Here is a 25,252-nt window from a genome sequence, read left to right on the forward strand (position 1 = left end):
TGTACTTTTACCATTTCCCACTGAATTGTTTGTACATGTGTGATAAAATCAATTGGACACATTTGAAAGGCTGTATCCTAGACCCTTTATTTTTTTCCATTGTTTTCTTTGGCCGTCCTTTTACCAATATCACTGTCTTGGTTATACATTTTATAGTATGTTTTCTATTAAGTCCTGACACAGGATTGAATGAGTCCTCTAATTTTTTTCAAAATTATTTTGACTATTGTTATTCTTTTGTCTTCCCATATACACTTTAGATTCAACCTGTCAATTTCTGTAAAAGTTCTGGAGAATTTTTATTGGCATTATACTCAATTTATATATCAGTTATAGAGAGTTGAAATCTTTATTATATTGAGTCTTGAAATCCATGAACAATGAATTTCTCCCTACTTATTACTGCCTTTAATTTCTTAAAAGTGTTTAGTTACTTTAACCATGCAATTATTGCACATGTTGTTAGATTCATTTTCAAATATTTGCGTAGTTTGGAATTGTAAACAGTACTTTGAAAATTTAAATTTCTAATTGTTTATTGCTAGTATATAGACATAACATTGATTCCTGTACATTGAGCTTGTGTCTTGCAACCTTGGTAAGACTTCAGTCTTTCATATTTTCTACACAGACAATCATGTCTTAATTGAACAAAGTCCATTTTATTTCTTCCTTTCCTGTATGCCTACTTCTATATTTTGCCTTATTGTACTGAATAGGACCTTCAATATGATGAAGAATAGAGTGGGAGGAACAGACATCCTTGTCTCATTGCTACCTCAATGGAAATAAATATTTTATCATTAAGTATAATGTTAGCTATGTGATTCTTGTAGGTACCTTTTATCAGGTGGAAATAGGTTCCGTCTATTCCTTGTTTGCTAAGTTTTCAGTCAAATGCATTGTTTTTGGCATCTATTGAGATGATCATGTGTTTTTTCTTCTTTATAGTCTGTTCATATGGTAAATTACATTGATTAATTTTTTAACAAAATAGATTCAGTGACATAGAAGTATGGAACAGACTGATGAATCTCAGAGGAAAGGTGGGGGGTTGTGGGTGGGTAGGTGGGGAGAGATGAATCAAAGAATTTATATGCATATATACATAACCCATGGACACAGACAATAGTGGGGTAAAGGCCTGGGGTGGGGAGTCGGTGGGGGTAGAAGGGGTTAATGGGTAAAAAGGGGACATCTGAAATATTTTCCACAATAAAGATAAAATAAATAAAATAAAATAAAATGAAATGAAACAACCTTGCATTGTGAAAAATATCCTACTTGATTAAGATATAGTATTCGCCCGGCTGGGTGTGGCTCAGCGGTTGAGCGTCTACCTAGGATCCAGGCGATTGGGGTTCGATTCCCGGTCAGGGCACCTGCCCGGTTGCAGGCTTATCAATAACTCTCTCATCATTGATGTTTCTATCTCTCTCTCTCCCTCTCCTGTCCTCTCTCTGAAATCAATAAAGATATATTTTTTAAAAAAGGACAGTATTCTTATTTTTATAGTATGACAGGATTTTATTTGTTAATGTTTTGCTTAATAGTTTTGTTAGAGTGGGCAGCTAGAATGAGATAAGCTGGGAAAGGCAGTTGGGGCTTGGAGGGGATCCACCCAAGATATGACAAACCAAAAATAGACAATGGAAGCAGCAGACCTGTGTGAGGAGAGAAAATTTAGAGCCTCTCAAGATGTAGTCTAACCAGTGGCATAACACCTGGTTGAAGAAGCCTTATAGTTTGAAGATACACTTTTTTGAATCATGAGGGAGGAGATGACTTGCTCCTTGTCTAGGGGGTGTCCCAGGCAAGGGACATACATGTGTTGAACCCTGAAATATCCAGTCACATGGTTTGATTTAGGCTGGCTAAGTTGCCTGCTTAGGTTCCTAGTTTATTCCTTTTTCTGCAAATAAATTCTCTCCTGCTTTTGCTACTATTCGTTGTCTCCTGTTTGAATTCATCCCTACAAGCAAGACAAGAACTGGGGGCACAGAGCACTGTCTCTGGCCACAGGCTATCTCCTGCCAGAGACAACCTAGACCATCGCTGACAGTTTTGGTTTTATGTTTATAGTGGATATTGTTTTTAATTTCCCTGCAGTGTTTTGTCTGATTTTGGTGTCAGGGTAATGCTGTCCTCATGAGATGAGGGGAGAAGTATTCCCTCCTACTGTATTGAAGTTTGTCCAGAGCTGCTATTGTTTATTCCTTTAACATCAGGGACAATTCCTGGTGATGACATGGGGCCTGCAGTTCCCTTTGTGAGAACATTTAGGTATCACATTTGTTGACATGAAGGTGTACATGCTATTCCTTATTGTCCTTGAAATGTCTGTAGGATATTTAGCGATGTTCTCTTTTTCATTCTTGAATCTGGTAATTTGTATCTTCTACTTTTTTTGTCAGACTGGCCATACGTTTATCCATTTTATTGATCTTCTCCAAGAACCAGGTGTTGGTTTCAATGATTCCTTCTACATTTTTTCCAATTTTATTGTTTTCTGTCTTTATTATTTCTTTCTCTTTCTTTGTTCTGTAGTCAACTTGCTCTTCCTTTCTAGTTCCTTAAAATGAAAGCTTAGATTCTTGATCGGAAACTTTTCTCTTGTCCTAATATACGTATTTCATGCTATGAATATCCTTCTAAGCAAAACTTTTACTGTATTCCACAAATTTTGATATTTCAATATATTGTGGTTTTTAAAAAATTCAATTCAAAACACGTTCCAAATTCCCTTGTGACTCCTCCTTTTATTTATGGTTTAGTTAGAAGTATATTCATAACTTTTAAATATTTGAGGATTTTACAGATATCTTTGTTTTGATTTCTAAATACATTGCATTGTTAATGTACTGTAAATAATTTCACTTTTGAAAACAAAAAAATGTTAAACATATTGCCTAAAGATTGTTACATATGCACCTGAAAAGAAGAAATATTCTGATGTTTTTCAGTAGTTCTTTTTGTTCAACAGTCAAATACCTTCCATTGTCTCCCCACTTTTGGTCATGCTCAGATGCCTTAGGTATTGTTTTTTAAGCATAGGTAAACCTCTGAGCTATTGCAGGTTTGTTTCAGGCTACAGCAATAAATGAGTATAGAAGTAAAGCAAGTTATAGTTGCTTTGCTGGTTAAGGTATAGACTTCAATTGGCAAAAAATGCAGTATGTGTGAAGTGCAGTAAAGCGAAGCACAATTAAACAAGACATGCCCGTATGCTATGTCCACAGTTTATCAATCTTATTTGTGAGATGGTAAGTCTTTTACAATTTATTCTACCATTTCCTCTAGCGAGACAGAACTGTCATACTTCTTGTATTATAAGGTGAAACTTTCTTAAAGCCAGTGTGTGTTTTTTGATGCTTTCAAGCCAAGAAAATTTAATTCATGCACATACGTAGTAATTAACATGGCATAAACAGGAATGCCAAGAACATGTGTAGTAAAGAGTGGAAAACTAAAGTGGAATTACTTTTTATTCTATTTGACACATATAAAATTAGAAACAAATTTACCTGGGGGAAGATGCACACATGGCTGTTGTTACTGTTTTTTACTTCTTGGCCAAAGTATTTAAAAGTTGGTAAAAGTTTCCATGCTATTTACAAATGAGAGGGAAAGAAATGGAAATATTATTACCTTTACACTCAGGAGGGTCACTACTCCATTTGTTATGCCCAGTACAAACAAGCTTGGGCTCCCCAACCAGTGAAAATTCATCTGTATTATTCGTAGTATCACAAGTATAAGTAACTTCTTCCTTATACTCAAATGAATCCTTGTCACTTTTGGTGTATTTTCCATTTTCTATTTTTTTAGGTGGTTTACACGTAATCTCTTAAAAAGAGAAAAAAGAGGGCAAGGAAGGCAAGAGGAAAAGTAAAAGATTAAGAGAGCATTAGTAACATCCTATGAACTGCCTTCAGTAAATTCATTAACATAGGATATCTACAATCTAGTTGTAAATCCAATATCCCTTTGAAACAAAGTTTCTAAGAAGAACTGTATTTTCTCAATTCAAACCATGATTAGAGAAATGAAATTTTAGAATAAAACTCATTTTATTCTAAAAACCCATAGAAGATACCTATATGAAATACTTGTATTTATCTGTAAGGCTATGCTAAGTTTTTTCTAATCACAGGAGATGCTGACAATTTAATGAAAAAATATACTTATGATTTAGGAAAACTCAGTGCTAGCTGAGAAATGCTATATCCATTCCTGAATCAAAGTTCACAGGCATATCAAGATTTTATTATTTTTTCACTGTCATCCTTAAGAGTGTACAGTGAAACCTTCCGATTGCTTTAGACTGTTTGACAATGCAGCAGAATGGATCTGGAGGTCTTCCTGTAGGCCAGATACTGAAGAGGTGAGAAAAAAATGTAAAGATATGACACTTCTCACAGTTTTGGAAGTTTTTGATCTTGCAAAAAAAAAAGTCACATTTTTTAACATGTATTGAGCTTATTGTTTTAAAAAATGAGTTAACAAATAATTATTTTAAAGCTTCTCTGTTTTAATGCCAATATAAAGGATATCAATAGCACTAGCCTACCTGCAGAAAATCTCTGTGGGGTCTTTGTTAATTATAAAGCATAAATGGGACCCCAGGCCAAAAGTTTGAGAACTGCTGCTCTGAATTCTAAACAGAGAATATACTTACTTAAACAACGTGGGGGTTGATCACTCCATTGTACATCATCTCCATAAAGTAGACAACATAAAACTTTTGGTCCAAGTAAGTAAAAACTAAATGAGAAAAGAAATGACTATTGTTTTCTTTACCAGTTAAGAAGAATATATAATAATGAAATTTCTATATGGTTGATTTTCTGCATTACAATAGCTTCAGGGAGAAGTTTCTTAAGTGGCATGTATTCAATGTGTTAACTAAATCTGCAATTTAATGAAATAAAGAGATTCTTCATGTGAAGACACATTGGCCTAGGGCAAAGTGCCTAAATAAACCTGTCATGCCTGACAGTCTGGGGGTCACTACCTCTGCCAGTCAGATAACACATTCACTTCGATGTCCGTCTCACGCCATTCTGCTCAGTCAGGACAACGACTCAGTAGAGAGACCTGGCCCAAGAGCTTACCTGACTGGATTCAAGTCCCAGCTCCAAGATGGACTTGTTTTTTGAGCTTGGGCAAGGCCCTTAATGTTTCTCTTTCTTAAATTCCTCACCTGCGGAAAGGGTCTATATGTCCTGGGGTTCTTCTGAGTACTAGGTGAATTCGCATCTGGAACACAGTGAGTGCTAGGCAAGTTTTTGGTGTTATGAATATTCTTCAGGTGGCAGTGTCTTCCTGGTGTAGGACAGACCCCTACTCGATGAAATCTCTGATGACTGAAATTCACAGAACTCTCTCCTCCTTCTGGCCTCTCCTTATAATGATCACGAATAAGTCTATTTCTGTGGTACTTCCCATTTACTGTTTTCCTTGGGCATCTCTCGGTATATATTGTGCTTCTCAATAAGGCTAAAACTTCTTTGAGAATAGTCTGTGCCAGCGACCTTCAACCTTTTTCATCTCATGGCACACACAAGCTAATTACTAACACTGCCGCACACCAAAAAATATATTTTTTGCCCATCTAAAAAAAATAGGTATAATTTTGATTCACTCACACTGGCTATTGTAGTGTTGACTGTTGTCATTTTCTTACTTGACAACCTAAGGGAAAATAGGTCAGTGTCCCTCACTAACTGGTCAGATATTGGATGTTTTAAAAATTCTTGTGGCACACCTGTATGCCATGGCACACCAGTTGAAAATCGCTGGTCTGTGTCTTAACCTTTTGGTATTCCACAAGGTGCCTAGCAGACTATAATTATTTACTGGAAATTCATACATGATCAAATTAAAAAGTAGTCAGTAAAACTGCCTGTACATGATTCCAGCTAACTTTTCCCCCAAGGCTCATGCGTTGATTCTGTATTATAATGTATTAGGAGAGAATTCTGGAATGATGGCAGGGTAGGAAGCACTAAAAATTTGTCTCCCCAACTAGACAATTTCACTGCTAGAATCAGCCTGCTGTAACTGTTTGGGAACTCTGGATTCTGCTGTACGCTTGCAGCTCTCAGGAAAGACCTGGACAGGTAAACTGCACTCATATTGGTCAATTTCAGCTGTCAGCACAGCGGCAGTTACTCATCACACTCCCACAGCAGACAGCTGTGTATGAATTCTTGGGGCAGTTTACAAGCAGCCTGGGGGATCCAGGGTGTGCAAAAAAGACCAATGCCTTGGGAATGTGTGTTCTTATAACTGACTGTTGTTTCTGATCACAGAGAAGTAGACAGAGAAGTTGGCAGCCATTGTTGTCACACCTCCCCCAAACTTGCAAGACGCATCCTTCCAGGGGATTGACAGATCTAGCCATCATTGATCCATCCTTCATTTTTCACTTGTCCTCTTTCAGGACACAGACATTAAAAACTGCGACATTTAAAAACAACTGCATATATGGGGACAATTAGAGTAAGTGTGCATGCCAGGAAAAAGGCTCAGTCAGGCTGATCCTCAGCATACAGACACTCTTCACTCATGAAAAACAAAAACAATAACATAAAAAAACAAACCCTAGGAAATGGTGAGAATTTGATATTCAGAGTTACCTTATTATTAGATTCAAATGTCCAGTTCAACGAAACACTACCAGGCATTCAAAGAAACAGGAAGTATGGTCCATTCAAAGGAAAAAACAAATCCACAAAAATTATTCCTGAAAAAGACCTAAGGAGATACATACTAGACAAAAGACTTTAAAATAGTCAGTGAAACTGCATGTACATCTTTTGCAGGCCTGCTTGGTGACAAATCTGCAGTTTCCGGTTCCATAGGTCTCCTTTGCTTCAAGAGGCAGCTGAGTGGCAGTTGCAGAGATGTAGGTATTTGTACCCACATGGGCAAGACCATCACTCTCCAGGTTAAGCCTAGTGATACCACTGACAGTGCCAAAGCCAATCTCCAAGACAAGGAGTGCATCCCTCCTGACCAACAGGATCTGATGTTTGCATACAAACATATGTAGGAGCGAAACACTCTGTCAGACTACACTATCCAGAAATAGTCCGCCCTGCACATGGAGCCTCACCTATGGGGTAGCATAAGTGAGCTTTTCCTTTGCCAGCTCCCCAGGAATACACCTATCAGAAGATGATGTGCTACAAGTGCTGTGCTTGCCTGCACCTCTCTGCTGTCAACGACCACAAGAAGTTCGGCCATACCAATAATTTGTGACTGAGAAGAACTTGAAAACAGGCCTCTCCACAGCCTACTCCATTATATTCAGAGGGGCCCCCTGCCAGAGACCCATGTCCCTGGGGCCTCATTAAAATATGAAAAAAAAATCTGCCTTAGGGATACTCAAAGAATTAAAGGAAGAAATGTAAAAAGTGAAGAAAACAGTGTGTGGACAAAATATAAATATAAGTTAGGAGGTAGAAAGCCTAAAAATAAAGCAAGAAGAAAACGAAACCCTGGAGTCCAAAGACAACTAAAATGCAAAATTCACTAGAGGAGTTAAAGGCAGTTTTGAGCAGGAAGAAGGCAGAATCAGTGAATCTGAAGTTAGACAATGGAAATTATTTAGTCTGAAGAACAGAAATAAAAATGACTGAAGTGAACAGAGCCTAAGGGACATGGGACCTGTGGGACACCAATGAGCAAACCAATATATACACACTGTGGATATCCCAGAAGGAAAAGATAAGGGAAAGGGGCCAAGAGAATCTCTGAAGAAATAGTGGCTGATAACTTCCCAAGTTTGATAAAAGACATGAATATAAATATCCAAAGAGCTCAACAAACTCCAAGTAAAATGAACTCACAATAAGACTCATAATAATCAAACTTTCAAAAGCCAGCAACAAAAAAAAAAAAGAGAATTTTGAAAGCTGCAAGAAAGAAGTGAATCATCATGTACAAGGGATCCTAAATATGACTATCAGCAGATTTCTTATCAGAAACTTGGGGGCCAGAAGACAATGAACTAAGAGAATCAAAGTGATCGGGGGAAAATGGTCAACTTCAAATCCTCTATAGAGTAAAACTGTGCTTCAAAAGTAAGGGAAACAGTAAGCCTTTCCTAGAAATAAGAGAATTTGTTAGCACTGTAACTGACCTGGAAAAAATGCTCAAGGATCTCCTAAAAGGTGAAGCTAAAGGACACTAGAGAGTGTTACCTAGACAGGCAGTCTGAGCTCTGCAGAGTCTGCCCCATTAGCCAAGATGGTATTGGGGGAGATTCTTAAACTAAGCAAGCCCACAGCTATACAGATGAATGGACAGGCCCCAGGGGCAAAAGCTAGCAAGATAATTGGATAGAAGTTTTTAAAAAGCTCTCCTCTCCCTATCCATTTAAGAACCTAGGGCTTGAGCAGGAAGGGCTGATGGTTTTTTTGTTGTTGTTTTTTAAATATATCTTTATTGATTTCAGAGGAAGGGAGAGGGAGAGAGAGAGAAACATCAATGATGAGAGACTCATTGATCGGCTGCCTCCTGCACGCCCTGACTGGGGATCGAGCCCATAACCCGGACATGTGCCCTGACCGGGAATCCAGCTGAGATCTCCTGGATCCTAGGTCTATGCTCAACTGTTTAGCAACGCCCGGCCGGGCAGGGCTGATGGCTTTTGAGCTGGGAGTTCCAGGTCCAGTGACACCTGCACAAAACCTATTTCCTTTTGCACCAGCACCCGACTCACAAGTTTGGCTTTCATTTCAGCAGGCAGCCAAACCCATGTTTTTCAGTTATAGTCAGTCAGTCATGCCATATGGATCAACATCTCACTGAAGGTATATATATGGGCAATTATTAAAGCTAGTATTATTGTAACAATGATTTGTAAGTGCATTTTTATTTTCTATGTGATTTAAGAAACTAATGTTACAATGCAAATAAATAGTGTAGAAGCCAGTATTACAGTTATTATTGTAGGTGGTGGTATGACATTAACAACCCAAAGGGTCGAGGATGGAGCTGATAAGGATCTGTTATTGTAATTTATGTAACTTAAGTTGGTATAAATTCAAATTTTATAACTCTAGGATGTTAAATGTAATCCCCATGGGAACCACAGACAAAAAATCACTATAGAATATACACAAGAGAAAATGAGGAAGGAATTCCAACATTTCATTACAAAAATCAACTAACAAAGGAAAACAGGAATGCATGAAAAGAGGGGCAAATAAGCTCTAAGAAAACAAATAGCTCCTTCCTTGTCAGAAAATTCTTTAAATTTGAATGAATTAAATTCTACAATCAAAAGGCAGATATGGGCAGAATGGATAAAAACAAAAGATCCAACTATATGCTGTCTAACGAAGACTCAGTGGAGATGAAAAGAGATGTACCAGTGAAAGTGAAAGGATGGAAAACATATTCCATGCAAATTGTAACCAAAAGAGGTGGCTATAGTAATTCAGACAAAATAGACTTTGAATCTATTCAAAGGTTATAAGAGACAAGAAGCACATTATATTTTAATAAGTTTTGCATACTGCAAGAAGATATAATAATTATAAACATTTATGCAGCAAATGACAGAGCTTCAAACTAACTGAAGCAAAAGCTGACCAACTGTAGAAACAGACATTTCTATGTAACAGGCATTTCTCCAGTAATAGTCGGACGCTTCAATATCCCGCTCACAATAATGGAGAGCGCACGTAGACTGAAAAGAAGTAAGGCAATAGAGGACTTCAAGAACACAATGAATCAGCTAGATCTGACAGACACAGAGCACCGTAGAACAGAATACACATTCTCCTCAAGTGCGCATGGGACATCTTCTAGGATAGACCATACATTGAGCCACAAATTAATATTAACTAATCAATAGGTTTTAAAAAGATAGATAACCTACAAAGTATCTTCTCTGACCACAACGGGGTAAAGTTGTGAAGTTTTTCTGAAGGAACCGGTTTATTGACTAGCCATATGCCAGCCAGAAAAAAAGAAGCAGGTCCTGGGGCATGCAGTCTAAACCAGCAGCAGGGATAGAGGAAGGCAAACATTTCTGCCATCCTGGGTTTCATGGGGTTCTTCTATAGTTTTGAGGAGAAAGATGTAAGTTATTTTGAAGGAATTTACATTGGCTATAGATAACGGGGCAGAAGAAGTGGGGCTAGGGGCATTGCCCGTAGGAAGAAGGGTTTGCTGTTTTCTGATTCTTTGCTGGCAACAGTCTGAAAAGTTCATGTGTAAGCAGGATGCGGTGAAACCTGGTGGTCAGCTACCTCTTATTAACACTATTCTGAAATAGCTCTGGAAGTTGATTCAGAGGTTCAACACACATTTGAGTAGTATCTGCCCTTTGCTTCTGTTAACTGATTAACTCCTTGTCTCTCCTTCCCACCCTCTGTCCTATAATAAATTAATTTAGGACCATGCCACTATGAGTACTACATTTTTAATGACTATAATAGGCTTATTATTACTTACAGTACAGTTTTTATACAATTTTTCTTTCCTTCAATTTAAATTTCTTTCTATTTATTACATAAGTTTTCAGTCTCCATATAAAGCCCAAGAGTTGATTGCCTATAAGTACAACTTGTTACACAGAAAGGAAGATAAAATCAACATTATGGAAATACTTCAGAAGAGAATCAAAGAAAAAAAGGACCTAGTAACATTTACCTTAGTTCTCAAAGGACCAACTTACTTACCCGTCAAAACAAACATACTGAGCTCGTGTACCATACTCGTTAGTTCCATCAGAGAAGATTATTTGGCCATTTACGAGTATACCTAGTTTTTGACATGTTTTTTCTAAAAGAAAATTTTCAAATTTGTCGTTTTATACAATGTCAAAACAGATTTGAATCAAAATAAAAATTATACATTGCTCTATTAAATTCATGGAAATATTTTCTTATTTATTTTTATTAAGTTTATTGGATTCACACTGGTTAATAAATATATATATGTTTCAAGTGTACAAGTCTATGATATAAGATCTGTAATTTGCATTGTGTCCCCACAACCCAATGTCAGATCATTTTTTGTCACATATATTTGGTTCCTTTTACTCTTTTCCCCAAGCCCACTTTCCTCTGGTAACCAGCAAACTTGTCTAATAGTTTCAGTTTTATATCTCACATATGAGTGAAATCATATGGTTCTTAGCTTTTTCTGACTTATTTTGCTCAGCATAATATTCTCTAAGTCCATCCATGTTGTCACTAATGGCCAAACTTAAGATTCACATTGCCCCAGAGAATCAATAGTCAAATAAAAAATTTCCTGGAGAATTTCAAAGCCTGAAAAAATACATTGCTATCTAAAAATCTACATCCACCTGAGAAAACCCATCATTGTAACAATGCAACATGCACTGTAAAATGTGTGAAAATCTTTAGAGTAATAAAAATAAAAAGTTTTGGGTACTTACTTTTACAAGCCTCCATGATCTCTGTCCAGGTAGCATTCCTCTGACAAACAATACGGGTCGGAAGATGAACATCCTTAGGCTCGTGTCCTGGGCGACACTCATAGTCTATTTCAACCCCAAAATTATAAGGGGGTGTAACATTACCCTTGGGTCTCATAAAATGGAAGTTCGGTGGGTCGTCACATACATCTGGGCATAACAGAATAAGAACATGAAAGTAAATTATTTTCTCTTTTTCAACAGCCCCAGAATAAGGCCTGAGAGCAGGCAGGGAGTAGAGAATGAATGGAAAGGTCCTTGGTAAGATTGGAAGTGACTGTGGCGGGGTTTTACTGAACAATGTGCTGTGCTTGCCTCTAGCAACTATTAGCTTTTGCTTTCTTCGGGAATAAGCAGAATATTCCTTCAACAGTAATTTGAAGAGACAGCAGAAATACTTTTGGCTTTAAACTATATTTATAGGTATGCATCCTTCCCATTTTTTCTGAATTCATTTCCCATGCACCTCTCCCCTAAGAACACTTGACAACCCTTCATCAGATTACTCTTCCACAGTTTGAAATGCAAACTGATGATGACTTCTCACTTCAGGCTCAGTCTCCTCTCAGGAGGCAAGTTCCTAGATATCGGGGATCATTTGCCTCCTTTGTCCACTACACTCTGTACCCAGTGGTGCTCAAGGAATGCTATGGTAAGCGCTGACTATTACAAAAGCGTCAGGATTTGACAGATCAGAAAAAATATGGACTAAACTGTTTCAAAATATAAGATTGGGGTAGTTTAAAAGTAGTGGCCTTCTAAGAAGAGGCTGAGTGCCCCTGCTCTCAGCCGTGGACTAGATTTATAGCTAAACTATTGCATAGGCAACTTGTAAAAACAATGGAAATATAACTGATTGGATATACTTTGAATACAAAGCCCTGAAGAAATATTGTAGAGACTGGTAAGAGAGGGGCAGGTGTGGAATGAGGCAGCGTCCCCCCTCACCCCCCCCCGAAGTTCATGTTTGGCTGGGAGGCCTGAGGGTTAGAGGCTGCAAAGCTCCCTCCCCTTGGTAGTGTGGACTTGTTGGGGGCATAGATCTTGCTCATGCTCTGTTGACAGTGGTTGTGAAAGAAGGGAAGGCACCTAACAGGAATAGGACCATAGTTGTTTAATGAGTATTCACCGTACTAACTATGGATCAGAAGTTTTCCTTCAGAACCTGGGAAACTGGAGGATGTGCCGCAAGAAGAAAAACAGAGCTGTAAGAAGATAAGAGAAACGATGGGACCTGGGTGGGTCCATTGCTCACAACAGAAAATGTATTTTGAGAACAGACAAAGGACACGACGCACTTTGATTTGGTTGCTGTGCCTGAAGACTGACCCTTCTAGGAATTTGCCTCTGGAATACTGACCATTCCAAGGTCCCAGGAACTGGCAGAGCTAATTTTTAACCCCACTGAAAATTAATTACTTTTTTTTTTTTTTTTACTTCAACATCCTGGAAGGAAAAACAACAATCTAGACCCAATCACAATAGGAGAGCCCCAAGAACTCACAAAGGGACACGCCTAGAGCATATAGCTGAGAAGTATAAGAGAAACACACCTCTGGGTCCCATTGGATATTCACTACAAAAGCCCACACCACAAGACCCGGGGAGACAGCAAATATATGTAAATCACCGATACAACCTCAAAGAGACAACTGAAACAGAGAGACAAAGAAACATCGCCCAAACGAAAGAAAACCAAACACTGCCAGAAAAAGACCTTGATGAGATGGAGGTAAGCAAGTTATCAGAAATAAGAGTTCAGAGAAATGGTTATAAACATGTTCAAGGAAATTAGTGAGAGCCACAAGACACTTAATGGAAACGTCCAGGAACTTAGTGGGAAATACAAAGAACTTAGGGAAAGCTACATCAGCATGAAAAAACATATAGATATTAGGAGTAAGAACCAGGCAGAAATGAAGAATACTATATCTAACATCAAGAATGCCCAGGAAGGAATTAAAACCAGGCTCAATGAAGCAGAGGATTGAATAAATGAATTAGAAGATAAGGTAGGAAAACAACTCAACCAGAGCAGCAAGCAGGAAAATACTTAAAAAACATGAGGACAGTTTAAGGGAACTGAGGGACAACATGAAACAAAACAAAATGTGCACAATAGGGGTGCCAGAGGGGGAGGGAAGGAGGCAAGGGAGAGAGAACCTGTTGGAAGAAATAACGGCAGAAAACTTTTCTAAGCTGGCGAAGGAGAAAGCCTACCAAGTTCAGAAAGCACAGAGGGCACCAAACAAGAGGAACCCAAAGAGACCCACTCCAAGACACACCACAATCAAAATGGCAAATGTTAAGGACAAAGAGAGAATATTAAGGGCTCCAGGAGAGACAATCAGTGACCAACAAGAGATGCCTATAAGGTTGTCAGAAGATTTCTCAACAGAAACACCTCAGGCCAGAAGGGATTAGCATGAAGTTTTCAAAGTAATGAAAAGCAAGAACCTGCAACCAAGACTGCCCTATACAGCAAGGCTCTCATTTAAAATTGAAGGTTAGCCCGGCCGGGCGTGGCTCAGCGGTTGAGCGTGGACCTAGGATCCAGGTGATAGGGGTTCGATTCCTGGTCAGGGCACATGCCCAGGTTGCGGGCTCAAGGCAGCCAATCAATGACACTCTCATCATTGATGTTTCTATCTCTCTCTCCCTCTCCTTTCCTCTCTCTGGAATCAATAAAGATATATTTAAAAAAATTTTTAAATAAAAAAGTAAAAAATAAAAACAATAAAATTGAAGACGAAATAAAGAGCTTCCCAGACTAAAGAAGGATAAAGGAGCTCAGTACCACCAACCCAGCACACAAGAAATGCTAAAAGGACTGCTCTAAGAAAAAAAATATATTGATAGAAAGGTACATAAGCATAAAGGGGAAAAATGGAGTAAAATAAATATATATCAATAAAAACCTTAAATATAAATGGAATAAATACACCACTCAAAAGTCACAGGGTGGCTGAGTGGATAAGAAATATGACTCATATATATATATACTGTCTACCAGAGACCCATCTCAGAGCAAAGGATTCACACAGGCTGAAAATGAAGGGATGGAAACAAATATTCCACGAGAAATTGAAATAAAACAAACAAACCAAAAAGATGGGGTAGCAATACTTGTTTCTAACAAAACAGACTTCAAAATAAAGAACATAACAAGAGACAAAGAAGGTCACTACATAATACCAAAGGCATTGATCCAGCAGAAGGATATAACCCATATAAACATATTAGCCAGTAATATAGGAGCACCTAAATATATAAAAGTCTTGGTGGACTGTAAGGGGGATATTAACAACAATACAACCATAGAAGGGGACTTAAACACCCCACTATTCCCACTGGATACATCATTTAGACAAAAATCAACAAGGAAACAAAGACCTTAAAAGACACAATAGATCTAATGCATTTAATTGATATTTCAGAACATTTCATCCCAAAGCAGCAGAATATACATTCTTCTCAAGTGCACATGGAACGTTCTCAAAAATACACCACATAATAGGGCACAAAAAAAGTCTCTACAAGTTTATGAAGAATGAAATCATAGTGAGCATATTCTTAAATCACAATGGCAGAGAATAAGAAATCAATCACTTTGTAAAAAACTCAAAAATATTCAAACACATGGAGTCTAAATAGCATGTTACTAAACAATGAATGGGTTGCCAAAGAGATCAAGAAAGAAATAAAAAAATTCCTAGTTAAAAACGAAAATGAACAGACAACAACCCCAAGTCTATGGGACACAGCAAAAGCAATCCTGAGAAGAAAATTCATAGCATCACAGGCATACCTCAAGAAACAAGAAAAAGCTGAAATAAACTATCTATAATACTACAACTAAAAGAATTAGAAAGAGAACACCAAGAAAAGTCCAGAGGAAGTAGAAGAGGTAAATAACATTGATCAGAGCAGAAATAAATGCCACAGAAACTAAACAAAAAAAATACAAAAAAATTACAAATAATCAATGAAACCAAGAGTTGTTGCTTTTGGGGGGGGGGGGGGAAGATCAATGAACCTTTAGCCAGGCTCACCGAGAAAAAAAAAGAGAAAGGACCCAAATAAATAAAATCAAAAATGAAAGGCTGAAGTAACAACAGACATCACAGGAATAGAAAGGATTGTAAGAAAACACCAGAAGAATCTATATGCCAACAAACTGGACAACGTGGGTGAAATAGATAAATTCTTAGAAAAAGACAATCTTCAAAACTCAATCAGTAAGGATCAGAAAACCTGAATACGCCAATAACAACTGAGGAAATCAAAGCAGGAATCAAAAAACTCCCAGCAAACAGAAGTCTGGAAACAGACAGATTTACAGGTGAGTTTTACCAAACATTGAAACATGAATTAACACCTAATCTTCTTAAACTATTCCTAAAATTCAAGAGGAGGGAAGACTTCCAACCTCGTTTTATGAGGCCAGTATTATCCTAATTCCAAAACCAGATCAAGAAACTACCAAAAAGAGAATTAAGACCAATATATCCGATAAATATACACGCTAAATTCCTCAACCAAATATTAGCAAATCAGATCCAGCAATACATTACAAAGTTCATACAACATGACCAAGTGAGATTTATCCCAGGGATGCAAGGCTGATATAATATTCCCAAATTAATACATGTAATATTTCACATTAACAAAATGAAGGACAAAAATCATGATCATATCAATAGATGCAGAAAAAGCATTTGACAAAAATCTAGTGTCAATTTATGGTAAAAACTCTCAGCAAAGTAGGAATAGAGAGAGCATACATTAACATAATAAAGGCCACATATGACAAGCCTACAGCCAACATTGTACTCAATGGCCAAAAATGAAAACCATTTCCCTTAAACACAAGAACATGACAGGGTTGTCTGCTTTCACCACTGTTATTCAACATAGTACTGGAAGTCTTTGCCACAGTGATCAGACAGGAAGAAAACATAAAAGGCATCCAAATTGGAAAGGAGGAAGGAAAACTGTCATTATATGCAGATGACATGATATTGTAAAAAGAAAACACTAGACTCCACCAAAAACTTCCAAGGTTTAATAAATGAATTAGGCAATGGAGCAGGATATGAAATTAATATCCAAAAAGCAAAAACATTTTTATACATCAATAATGAAGTCTCAGAAAGAGAAACTAAACAATACCACTCACCACTGCAACTAAAAAAATAAGACCAAAGAATAAGCTTAATCAAGGACATAAAGACCTGTACTTGAAAAAAGATATAGAGAAAGATACAAAGAGGTGAAAGAATATACTATGTTCATGGATTGGAAGAATTAAAATCATTAAAATGTCCATATTACCCAAGGCAATCAATAGATTCATTGCAATTCCTACTGAAATACCAACAGCCTATTTCACATAATAAGAACAAATATTCCGAATGTGTTTACGGAACAAAAAGACCCTCAATAACCACAAGAATTTTGAGAAAAAAGAACTAAGTTGGATGGATCACTATACAAGATATCAATCTATATTACAAAGCCATTTTAATTAAAACAGCATGGTATTAGTACACAACAGATATACATATAGATCAATGGAACAGAACAGAGAACCCAGAAATTAACCCATTATGGTCAATTAATAATTGATAAGAGAGGAAAAGGCATAGAATGGGGTAAAGACATTCTCTTCAATAAATGGTGTTGAGAAAATTGGACAGGTACATGAAAAAAATTGAAACTAGACCACCAACTTATGCCATACACAAGAATAAATTCAAAATGGATAAAAAATTGAATGTAAGTCATGAAACCATAAAAATCCCGGAAAAAAACAGGCACTAAAATCAGACATATGTCACATAGCAGAATTTTCACCAATACATCTAATAGGACAAGAGTGACAAAATAAAAATAAACCAATGGGACTACATCAAACTGAAAAACTTCTGTACAGAAAAAGAAATCATCCTCAAAATACAAAGGGAATCACACAGTATGGAAAAATATACTTGCAAAGGATACATCTGATAAAGGGTTAATTTCCAAAATATACAAAGAACTCATACACTCAACAAGAGAGAGACAAACCACCTGATTAAAAAATGGGCAAAGGACCTGAAAGATACTTCTACAAAGAGGACATACAGATCGCCCAGAGATACATGAAAAAATGCCCAAAGTTACTAATCATCAGAGAGATGCAAATTAAAACCACAATGAAGTATCACTTCACACATGTCAGAATGGCTCTCATCAACAAACCATCAAATGAGAAGTACTGACGAACAGGTAAAGTAAGGAGAACCCTAGTACACTGCTGGTGAGAATGAAGACTGGTGCAGACACTATGGAAAACAGTATGGAGGTTCCTCAAAAAATAAAAAATTAAAAATGGAACTGCCACTTCTAGGAATATAGCCTAAGAATCTTGAAACACCAATCAGAAAGAATATATGCACCCCTAAGTTCATAGCAGCACTACTGACAGTAGCTAGGACCTGGAAACAGCAGAAGTCCCCATCAGTAGATGAGTGGATAAAAAAACTGTGGGACATTTACACCACAGAATACTATGCAGCTTTATAAAAGAAGGATCTCTTACCCTTTGAGACAGCTCGGATCGACCTGGAGAATATTATGCTAAGCAAAATAAGCCAGTCAGAAAAAGACAAATATCACATGATGCCACTCATAGGTAGAATCAAAGGAACAAAATAAATTGACAAACAAGATTGGACCACAAGACACGGAAGCATGAAACAGTACGACAGAAATCAGAGGGAAGGCGGGAAGGAGGGAAGGAAGAAATTAACCAAAGAATTTATAAGCATATATGCACAGTCCATGGACACAGACAAAAGACAGGTTAAGGCCGGGGGTGGGTGGCATTTGGGTGGAAAGGGAGAAAGGGGGGAAAATGAGGGACATCTGTAATACTGTCAACAATAAAATAAACTTTAAAAATATATAAGACTTCATGTCATATATTTTATATCAGTGAACTGAGCATTTAATAAGTTAATAGATGTCAATTATATATCAAAATTTATAACTTTAACATTATTTAAAATAGAATTTATTACTGCTTCACTAATCAATGAATCATGCTTAGCAAAAAAATATCTCTGACCTAGCTGTTTCAGCTAAATTTCTATATTGCTATGCTATTAGAATTTTTATTTCTGGATTTTCTTTTGGTTAGCTTTTATTCTTCCTAGAATAGTGTAATTTCTACTTCATCCACTCCTCTTCCTTGAAATTATCTGTGGGCTTGAAAGCCTAACGAATATGAAAGAACTGTTATGTAAAATAATATCATGGAGACACATCAGGTAAAGCACTAAAGGCTAAAAGAATGCAGAGGCCTCTCCTATAAGGTTAAGGATGGAAGAAAGGAGATAGATCTACTTTATCCCCAAAAACCTCTCTTTTCTTACTCCCTGGATTGGTCTTATATCAGATTGATGTTAAATTTTAAATATACATATTTTTATAATTCTATCAAATAATAAAAATTATATGACTCTTTTGAAATTAAAATTATTGGGGTAAGTGGTTAATAACACTATGTAAATTTCAAGTGCACAACGTTATAATAGGACATCTGCCTGCTCTACTGTGAAGTTTAGTCTCCTTCCCTCGCCTGCCTTTAACCTCTTCATCTTCTCCCCACCACCTTTCCCTTCTGGTAACCACCATTTGGTTGTCTGGAACTGGGAGGTGGGGTTTTTTGCTGGTTTCCTTCTGTCCATGTGTTGCTTTTTGCTTTATATCCCACATGAGTGAAATCATAGTTTTAGTCCTTTCCTGGCTGACTTACTTCCTTAGCATAATCCTCTCAAGATCCGTCCATACTGTTGCAAGTGGCAATAATTAATCTTTTTATGTCTGAGTACTATTCCACTGTATATACATACCAAGTCTTTATCCAATCATCTGTTGAAGGACACTTAGGTTGTCTCCATGTCTTTAGCTAGTGTAAATAATGCTGCAGTGAATACAGAGTGTCATATATCTTGGAAAGTGTTTTCAATTTTTTCTGGTAGATACCCAGAAGAAGGGTTGCTGGTTCATGTGTTACCTCTATTCTTAATTTTTCTGATGACCCGTCATACTGTTTTCCATAGTGGCTGGCTGCACCAATTTACATTCCCACCAGCAGAGCATGAGGGTTCCCTCTTCTCCATATTCTCTTCAATACTTGTTATTTCTTGTCTTTTTGATAATAGACATTTTATCAGGTGTGAGGTCGTATCTCATTGTGGTTTTGATTTGCATTTCCCTAATAACTAGTGATGTTGAGAATCTTTTAATACATTGGAAGGCCATCTGTATGTCTTCTTTGGGTGACTGTCTATTCAGGTCTTCTGCCCATATTCTAATCACATTTTATTGCTGTTGTTGAGCTGTAAGAGTTCTCTATATATTTTGGAAATTAGGCCCTTATCAGAGGTATCCTCTGCAAATACTTATTCCCATTCAGTTGATTGCCTTTTTTGTTGTCTTGTTAATCCGTTTTGGAGGATATTTTGCCCATTCATTTTTAGAGAGAGTGGGAAGGATGGAAGGTGGGAGGGAGGGAGAGAGAGAAACATCAACGTCAGAGAGACACATCTATTGGTTGCCTCCTGCATATGTCTGAACTGGGGCCAGAGACTGAAACTGCAACACAGGTACCTGCCCTTGACTGGGAATCAAATCCACAACCCTACAGTGTGAGGGATGATGCTCTAACCATTGAGCAATGTTGGCCAGGGCAGTTGCCTTTTTGTTCTTTTGACAGTTTCTTTTGCTGTGCAGAAGCTTTTAAATTTGATGTAGTGCCATTTATTTATTTCTTTTTTCAGTTCCTGTGCCTTGGGGGTCAAGTTCACAGAAACCCCGCTGAGACCACGGTGTATAAGTTTAATAATTATATATTCTCCTATGTATTTTATTGTTACAGGTTTTATATTCAAGTCTTTAATCCATTTTGAGTTAATTTTTGTTTATGGTATCACATAGAAGTCTAAGTTTTTTCTTTTGCATGCGGCTTTCCAGTTCTCCCAGTACCATTTATTGAGGAGACTTTTCTTTTGTCATTGTCTCTTTTTGGCTCTGTTGTCAAAAATTAGTTGTTCATTATGTGTGTGATTATTTCTGTGCTCTCAGTTCTGTCCAATTAGCTGTGAGACTGTTTTCCTGCCAATGCCACACTTTTATTGTAGCTTTGTAGCATAGTTTGAAGTCAGGAGGTGTAATACTGAAACTGGAACCAAGTTTCCACAGAAACCAAACTCATGAGACAGACGCCTGCTGCCACAGACACCAAACTCATGAGACAGATGCTGGTAAAAAGAAAACAAGTTTATTTAAGTGCCTGTAACCTGAGAAGATGGGGGATTCATCTCAAAGCCATCTTGACATCTCAGTGCAGGCATCGGTTCTTAAAGGGAGGGAGAGGGACATAATTGATGTTCATTGAGGGAAAGCAGAACAAAGAGATCAGGAGGAGGGGCTGTGAACCTGCCTCCAAGCAGTCCTTGCTGTTCCCAGAAGGGATCATTTCAAAAAAAGGTTTTTTTCTTGAATTTTAGAGAGAGAGGAAGGGAGAGGGAAAGAGAGAAACATGGATGGGAGAGTGAAACATTCTGCACGCCCCCTACCTGGGATCAAGCCTGCAACCCTTGCATGTGCCATCTTCAGAATAGAACAGTCAACCTTTTGGTACATGGGATAGTACCCAACCAACTGAGTCACACCTGACAGGGCCATATGAATCTTTGTTGTCAGCATACTGGATCTGGTCAGTGCTAGCTAAATTCCTGCTGTTAGGGGACCCTGCATCCACTGAAGTCCTGGCCAAGGCCGGATCTTGTACAAGCAGAAATTGGAACTGCTAATGCGTGTAATATGCTCATAAGGAAACTGTTAATATGTGAATTCCTTTTATCAGTTTGTCTGTACATTTTATTCTAATTCCATTTCATGGTTAGTCAGTGTACTATAAAGTTTTTATTCACTGTTACAATATCTTTAGCTTTTTCTTTTTTCTCAGGATTGCTTTGGCTATTCAGAGTCTTTTGTAGGCCCATAAAATTACATAAAATTTTGTTTTATTTCTTTGAAAAATGCCATTCGGATTCTGATGAGCATTGCATTAAATTTGTATATTGCTTCACACATATGGTCATTTTAACACTGTTAAATCTTCTGATCCATTAACATGAAATATCTTTCCATTTATTGGTCTTCTTAAATTTCTTTCAGCAATGGACTTTTCAGTATAAAGTTCCTTCACATCCTTTGTTGATTCCTTTGTATTTTATCCTGATTGTTCCAATGTAAATAGGATTGTTTTCTTTATTTCTCTTTCTGATATTTTGTTGTTAATATGTAAGAACAGCCCAGCAGGGTGTGGCTCAGCAGCTGAGCACTGACCTAGGATCCAGGAGATTGCTGTAGGGCATATGCCTGGGTTGAGGGGTTGATCCCCAGTTGGGGGTGTGCAGGAGGTAGCTGATCAACGACTCTCTCATCACTGATGTTTATCTCTCTCTCTCTCTCTCTCTCTCTCCCTTCCTCTCTCTGAAATCAATGAAGACATATTTTAAAAAAACATATTAAATTTAAAAATATACGTAAGAATATAATGGACTTTTGTACACTAATATTGTATCCTGCAACTTACAGTATTTGTTCATTTTCTCTAAAAGTCTTTTGGTGGCGTCTTTAGGATTTATTATATAGAGAATTTTGTCATATGCAAATAATGACAGCCTCACTTCTTCCATCCCAATTTAGATGCCGTTTAGTTCATTTTCTTGCCTATTTTCTCTGACTAGGAATTCCAGTACTCTGATGAATAACAGTGGTGAGAGTGAGCATCCTTGTCTTGTTCCTGATTTTACAGGAAAAGCTTTCAGTTTTTCACCACTGACTATGACATTAGCTGAGTGTCACAGCATGCCTTTATTATGTTGAGATATTTGGCTTCTCTACCCATTTTACTGTGTTTTAGTCATAAGTAGCTGTTGTATGTTGTCAAATGCCTTTCTTGAACTGATCACATGATTTTTTATCTCTTTTTTTCTTAATGTGGTGCATCACACTGATTGATTTGTGAGTGTTTAATCATCCTTCCACCCCTGGAATGAACCTCACTTGATCATGATATGTGATACTTTTAATGTATAGTTGTATTTGATTTACCAGTCTTTTGTTTATAATTTTTGCATTGATGCTCACCAAAGATACTGGCCTGTACATTTCTTTTGTGTGTATATCCTTCACTGGTTTTGTTATAAGGAAAAGGTTGGCATCATGAAATGAGTTTGAAAGTATTCCCTCTGCTTGAATTTTTGGAACAGTTTGAGAAGGATTGGTATTTAATCTTCTTTGAATGCTTTGCAGAATTAAACAATGAATCCATCTGGGCCTGGACTTGTGTTTAAGGGGAAGTATTTGATTACTGCTTAAATTTCCTTACTAGTGATCCTCTACTTAGGTTTTCCAATTCTTTTTTTTTTTAATTTCAGTATGGTTGGTATATAATATTTTATCATTTGTATTAGTTTTAAGTATACAATATAGTGATTTGAAAATGTTATACCTTACCATGAGATCATCCAACTAATTCTACCATCAACTGCGATGGTGAAAATTAATCATAAAAATATTTCCCTTCACCTTTTTCATGAATCACCCCATCCACCTCCCATCTGACAACCATTCCTTTACTCACTGTTTCTTTAAGTCTGTTCTTGTTTTGTTTCTTTGTTTTCTCTGTTTATTTAGATTCCACATATCAGTGAAATCATATGTATTTGTTTTTCTCTTTTATACTTATTTAACGTAGCATAATACCTAGATCCATCTATGTTTTTGCATATGGCAAGATTTCATTCTTTGTTTATATTAGTGCAATATTCCTGTGTGTGTGTGTGTGTGTGTGTGTATATAAATTCTTTATCTATTCATGTAATTATGAACACTCACTTTGCTTTCATATCCTGGGTATTATAAGTAATGCAGCAAGGAACATATGTGTCCATGTATGTTTCTTAATTAATTGGATAAATACACAGAATTAGAGTTGTTAGGTTGTATTATAGATCTATTTTTAGTTTTTTAAGGAATATCCAGAGAGTACCCTATAGTGGTTGCACCAATTTGCAATCCCACCAACAGTGCACAAGGCTTCTATTGTCTCCACATCCTTGCCAACACATGGTGTTTGTTTGTTGGACTTTTGAATACAGCCATCCTGACTGGGGTGATGTGGGATCTCAAAATTGTTCTGATTTTCACTGTCCTGGTGATTAATTATATTGAACATCTTTTCATATGTCTGTTGCCATAAGTATGTCTTCTTTGAGATACATCTTTTCATGTCCTTTGACCATTTTCTAATCAGTTGATTAATATTTTTACTGTTGACATAATTAAAGGTGTCCCCCATTTCCCCCATTTTTGACCCCATTCACCAAGTCCCAGCCCTACCCACTACCGCTCTAGCCCTAACCACATTGTTGTCTGTGTCCATGGGATATGCATATATGCTCTTTGGCTATTCTCCTAACCTCCTTTCATCCTGTCTGCTCCACCCACCTCCCAATTTGTTGTTTTATACAAAGTCAAAAGAGATTTGAATGAAAATAAAAATTATATATTGCTCTACTATATTCATGGAAATATTTTTTTCTCATTTATTTTCACTTAATTTATTGGATTCACATTGGTTAATAAATTTATATATATTTCAAATATACATGTCTATGATACATGATCTGTATATTGCATTGTGTACCCACCACCCAAAGTCAGTTCATTTTCTGTCACATATATTTGGTTCCCTTTACTCATTTCCCCACCCCCACTTCCCTCTGGTAACCAACAAACTTGTCTCTGTCTACAAGTTTCAGTTTTATATCTCACATATGAGTGAAATCATATTGTTCTTAGCTTTTTCTGACTTATTTTGCTCAGCATAATATTCTCTAAGTCCATCCATGTTGTCTCTAATGGCCAAAGTTAAGATTCACATTGCTCCAGAAAATCAACAGTCAAGTAAAAAATTACCTGGAGAATTTCAAAGCCTGAAAAAATACATTGCTATCTAAAAACCTACATCCACCTGAGAAAACTATCATTGAAATAGTGCAATGTAGACTCTAAAATGTGTGAAAATCTTTAGAGATATAAAAAGAAGAAGTTTTCTGTACTTACTTGTACAAGCCTCTGTGATATTTGTCCAGGTAGCAGTGTTCTCACAAACAATTTTGGTGGGACGAGGAGGATACCTAGGCACATATCCTAGGATACACTGGTAGTCTATTTCAACCCCAATATTATAAGGGGGTGAATGATTAGTCTTGGATACCATAGTACGGAACTTCGGTGGGTCACCACAGTAACCATCTGGAAATAACAAAATAAGAACATGAAAGTAAATTATTTTCTTTTTTACAACAGCCCCAGAATAAGGCTTGGCAGCAGGCAGGGAGTACAGAATGAATGGAAAGGTCCTTGACAACATCTGAAGTGATTGTGCCAGGGTTTTACCCGGCGATGTTCTGTGTCTGCTTCAAATAACATTCTATTAGCTTTTGCTTACTTTGGGAATAAGCTGAATATTCTTGCAACAGTAAGTTAAAGAGACAGCAGAAATACTTTTGGCTTTAAAATATATTTATAGGTATGCAACCTTCCCATTTTTTCTGAGTTCATTTCCCATGCACCTCTCCTCTAAGAAGACTTGATAGCCCTTCATCAGATTACTCTTCCACAGTTTGAAAGGCAAACTAATGACGACTTCTCACTTCAGGC

General features: G+C 37.1%; 1 protein-coding gene across 1 annotated transcript in view; it reads right to left on the reverse strand.

Annotated features, from left to right (window-relative positions):
* The window catches only part of LOC308548711 (complement receptor type 1-like), a 134,266-nt gene that overhangs the window by 15,959 nt on the left and 93,055 nt on the right, over window positions 1–25,252 (reverse strand). Inside the window, exons 8-12 of the mRNA XM_081120666.1 lie at window positions 24,653–24,844; window positions 11,426–11,614; window positions 10,701–10,803; window positions 4,679–4,764; window positions 3,649–3,846 (exon numbers count right to left, since the gene is read on the reverse strand). Of these exons, the coding sequence (XP_080976792.1) occupies window positions 3,649–3,846; window positions 4,679–4,764; window positions 10,701–10,803; window positions 11,426–11,614; window positions 24,653–24,844 (768 nt within the window). The remainder of the gene's footprint in view (window positions 1–3,648; window positions 3,847–4,678; window positions 4,765–10,700; window positions 10,804–11,425; window positions 11,615–24,652; window positions 24,845–25,252) is intronic.

The sequence above is a fragment of the Miniopterus schreibersii genome (assembly GCF_964146895.1).
Source record: "Miniopterus schreibersii genome assembly, chromosome: 19".
Taxonomy (NCBI): Eukaryota; Metazoa; Chordata; class Mammalia; order Chiroptera; family Miniopteridae; genus Miniopterus; species Miniopterus schreibersii.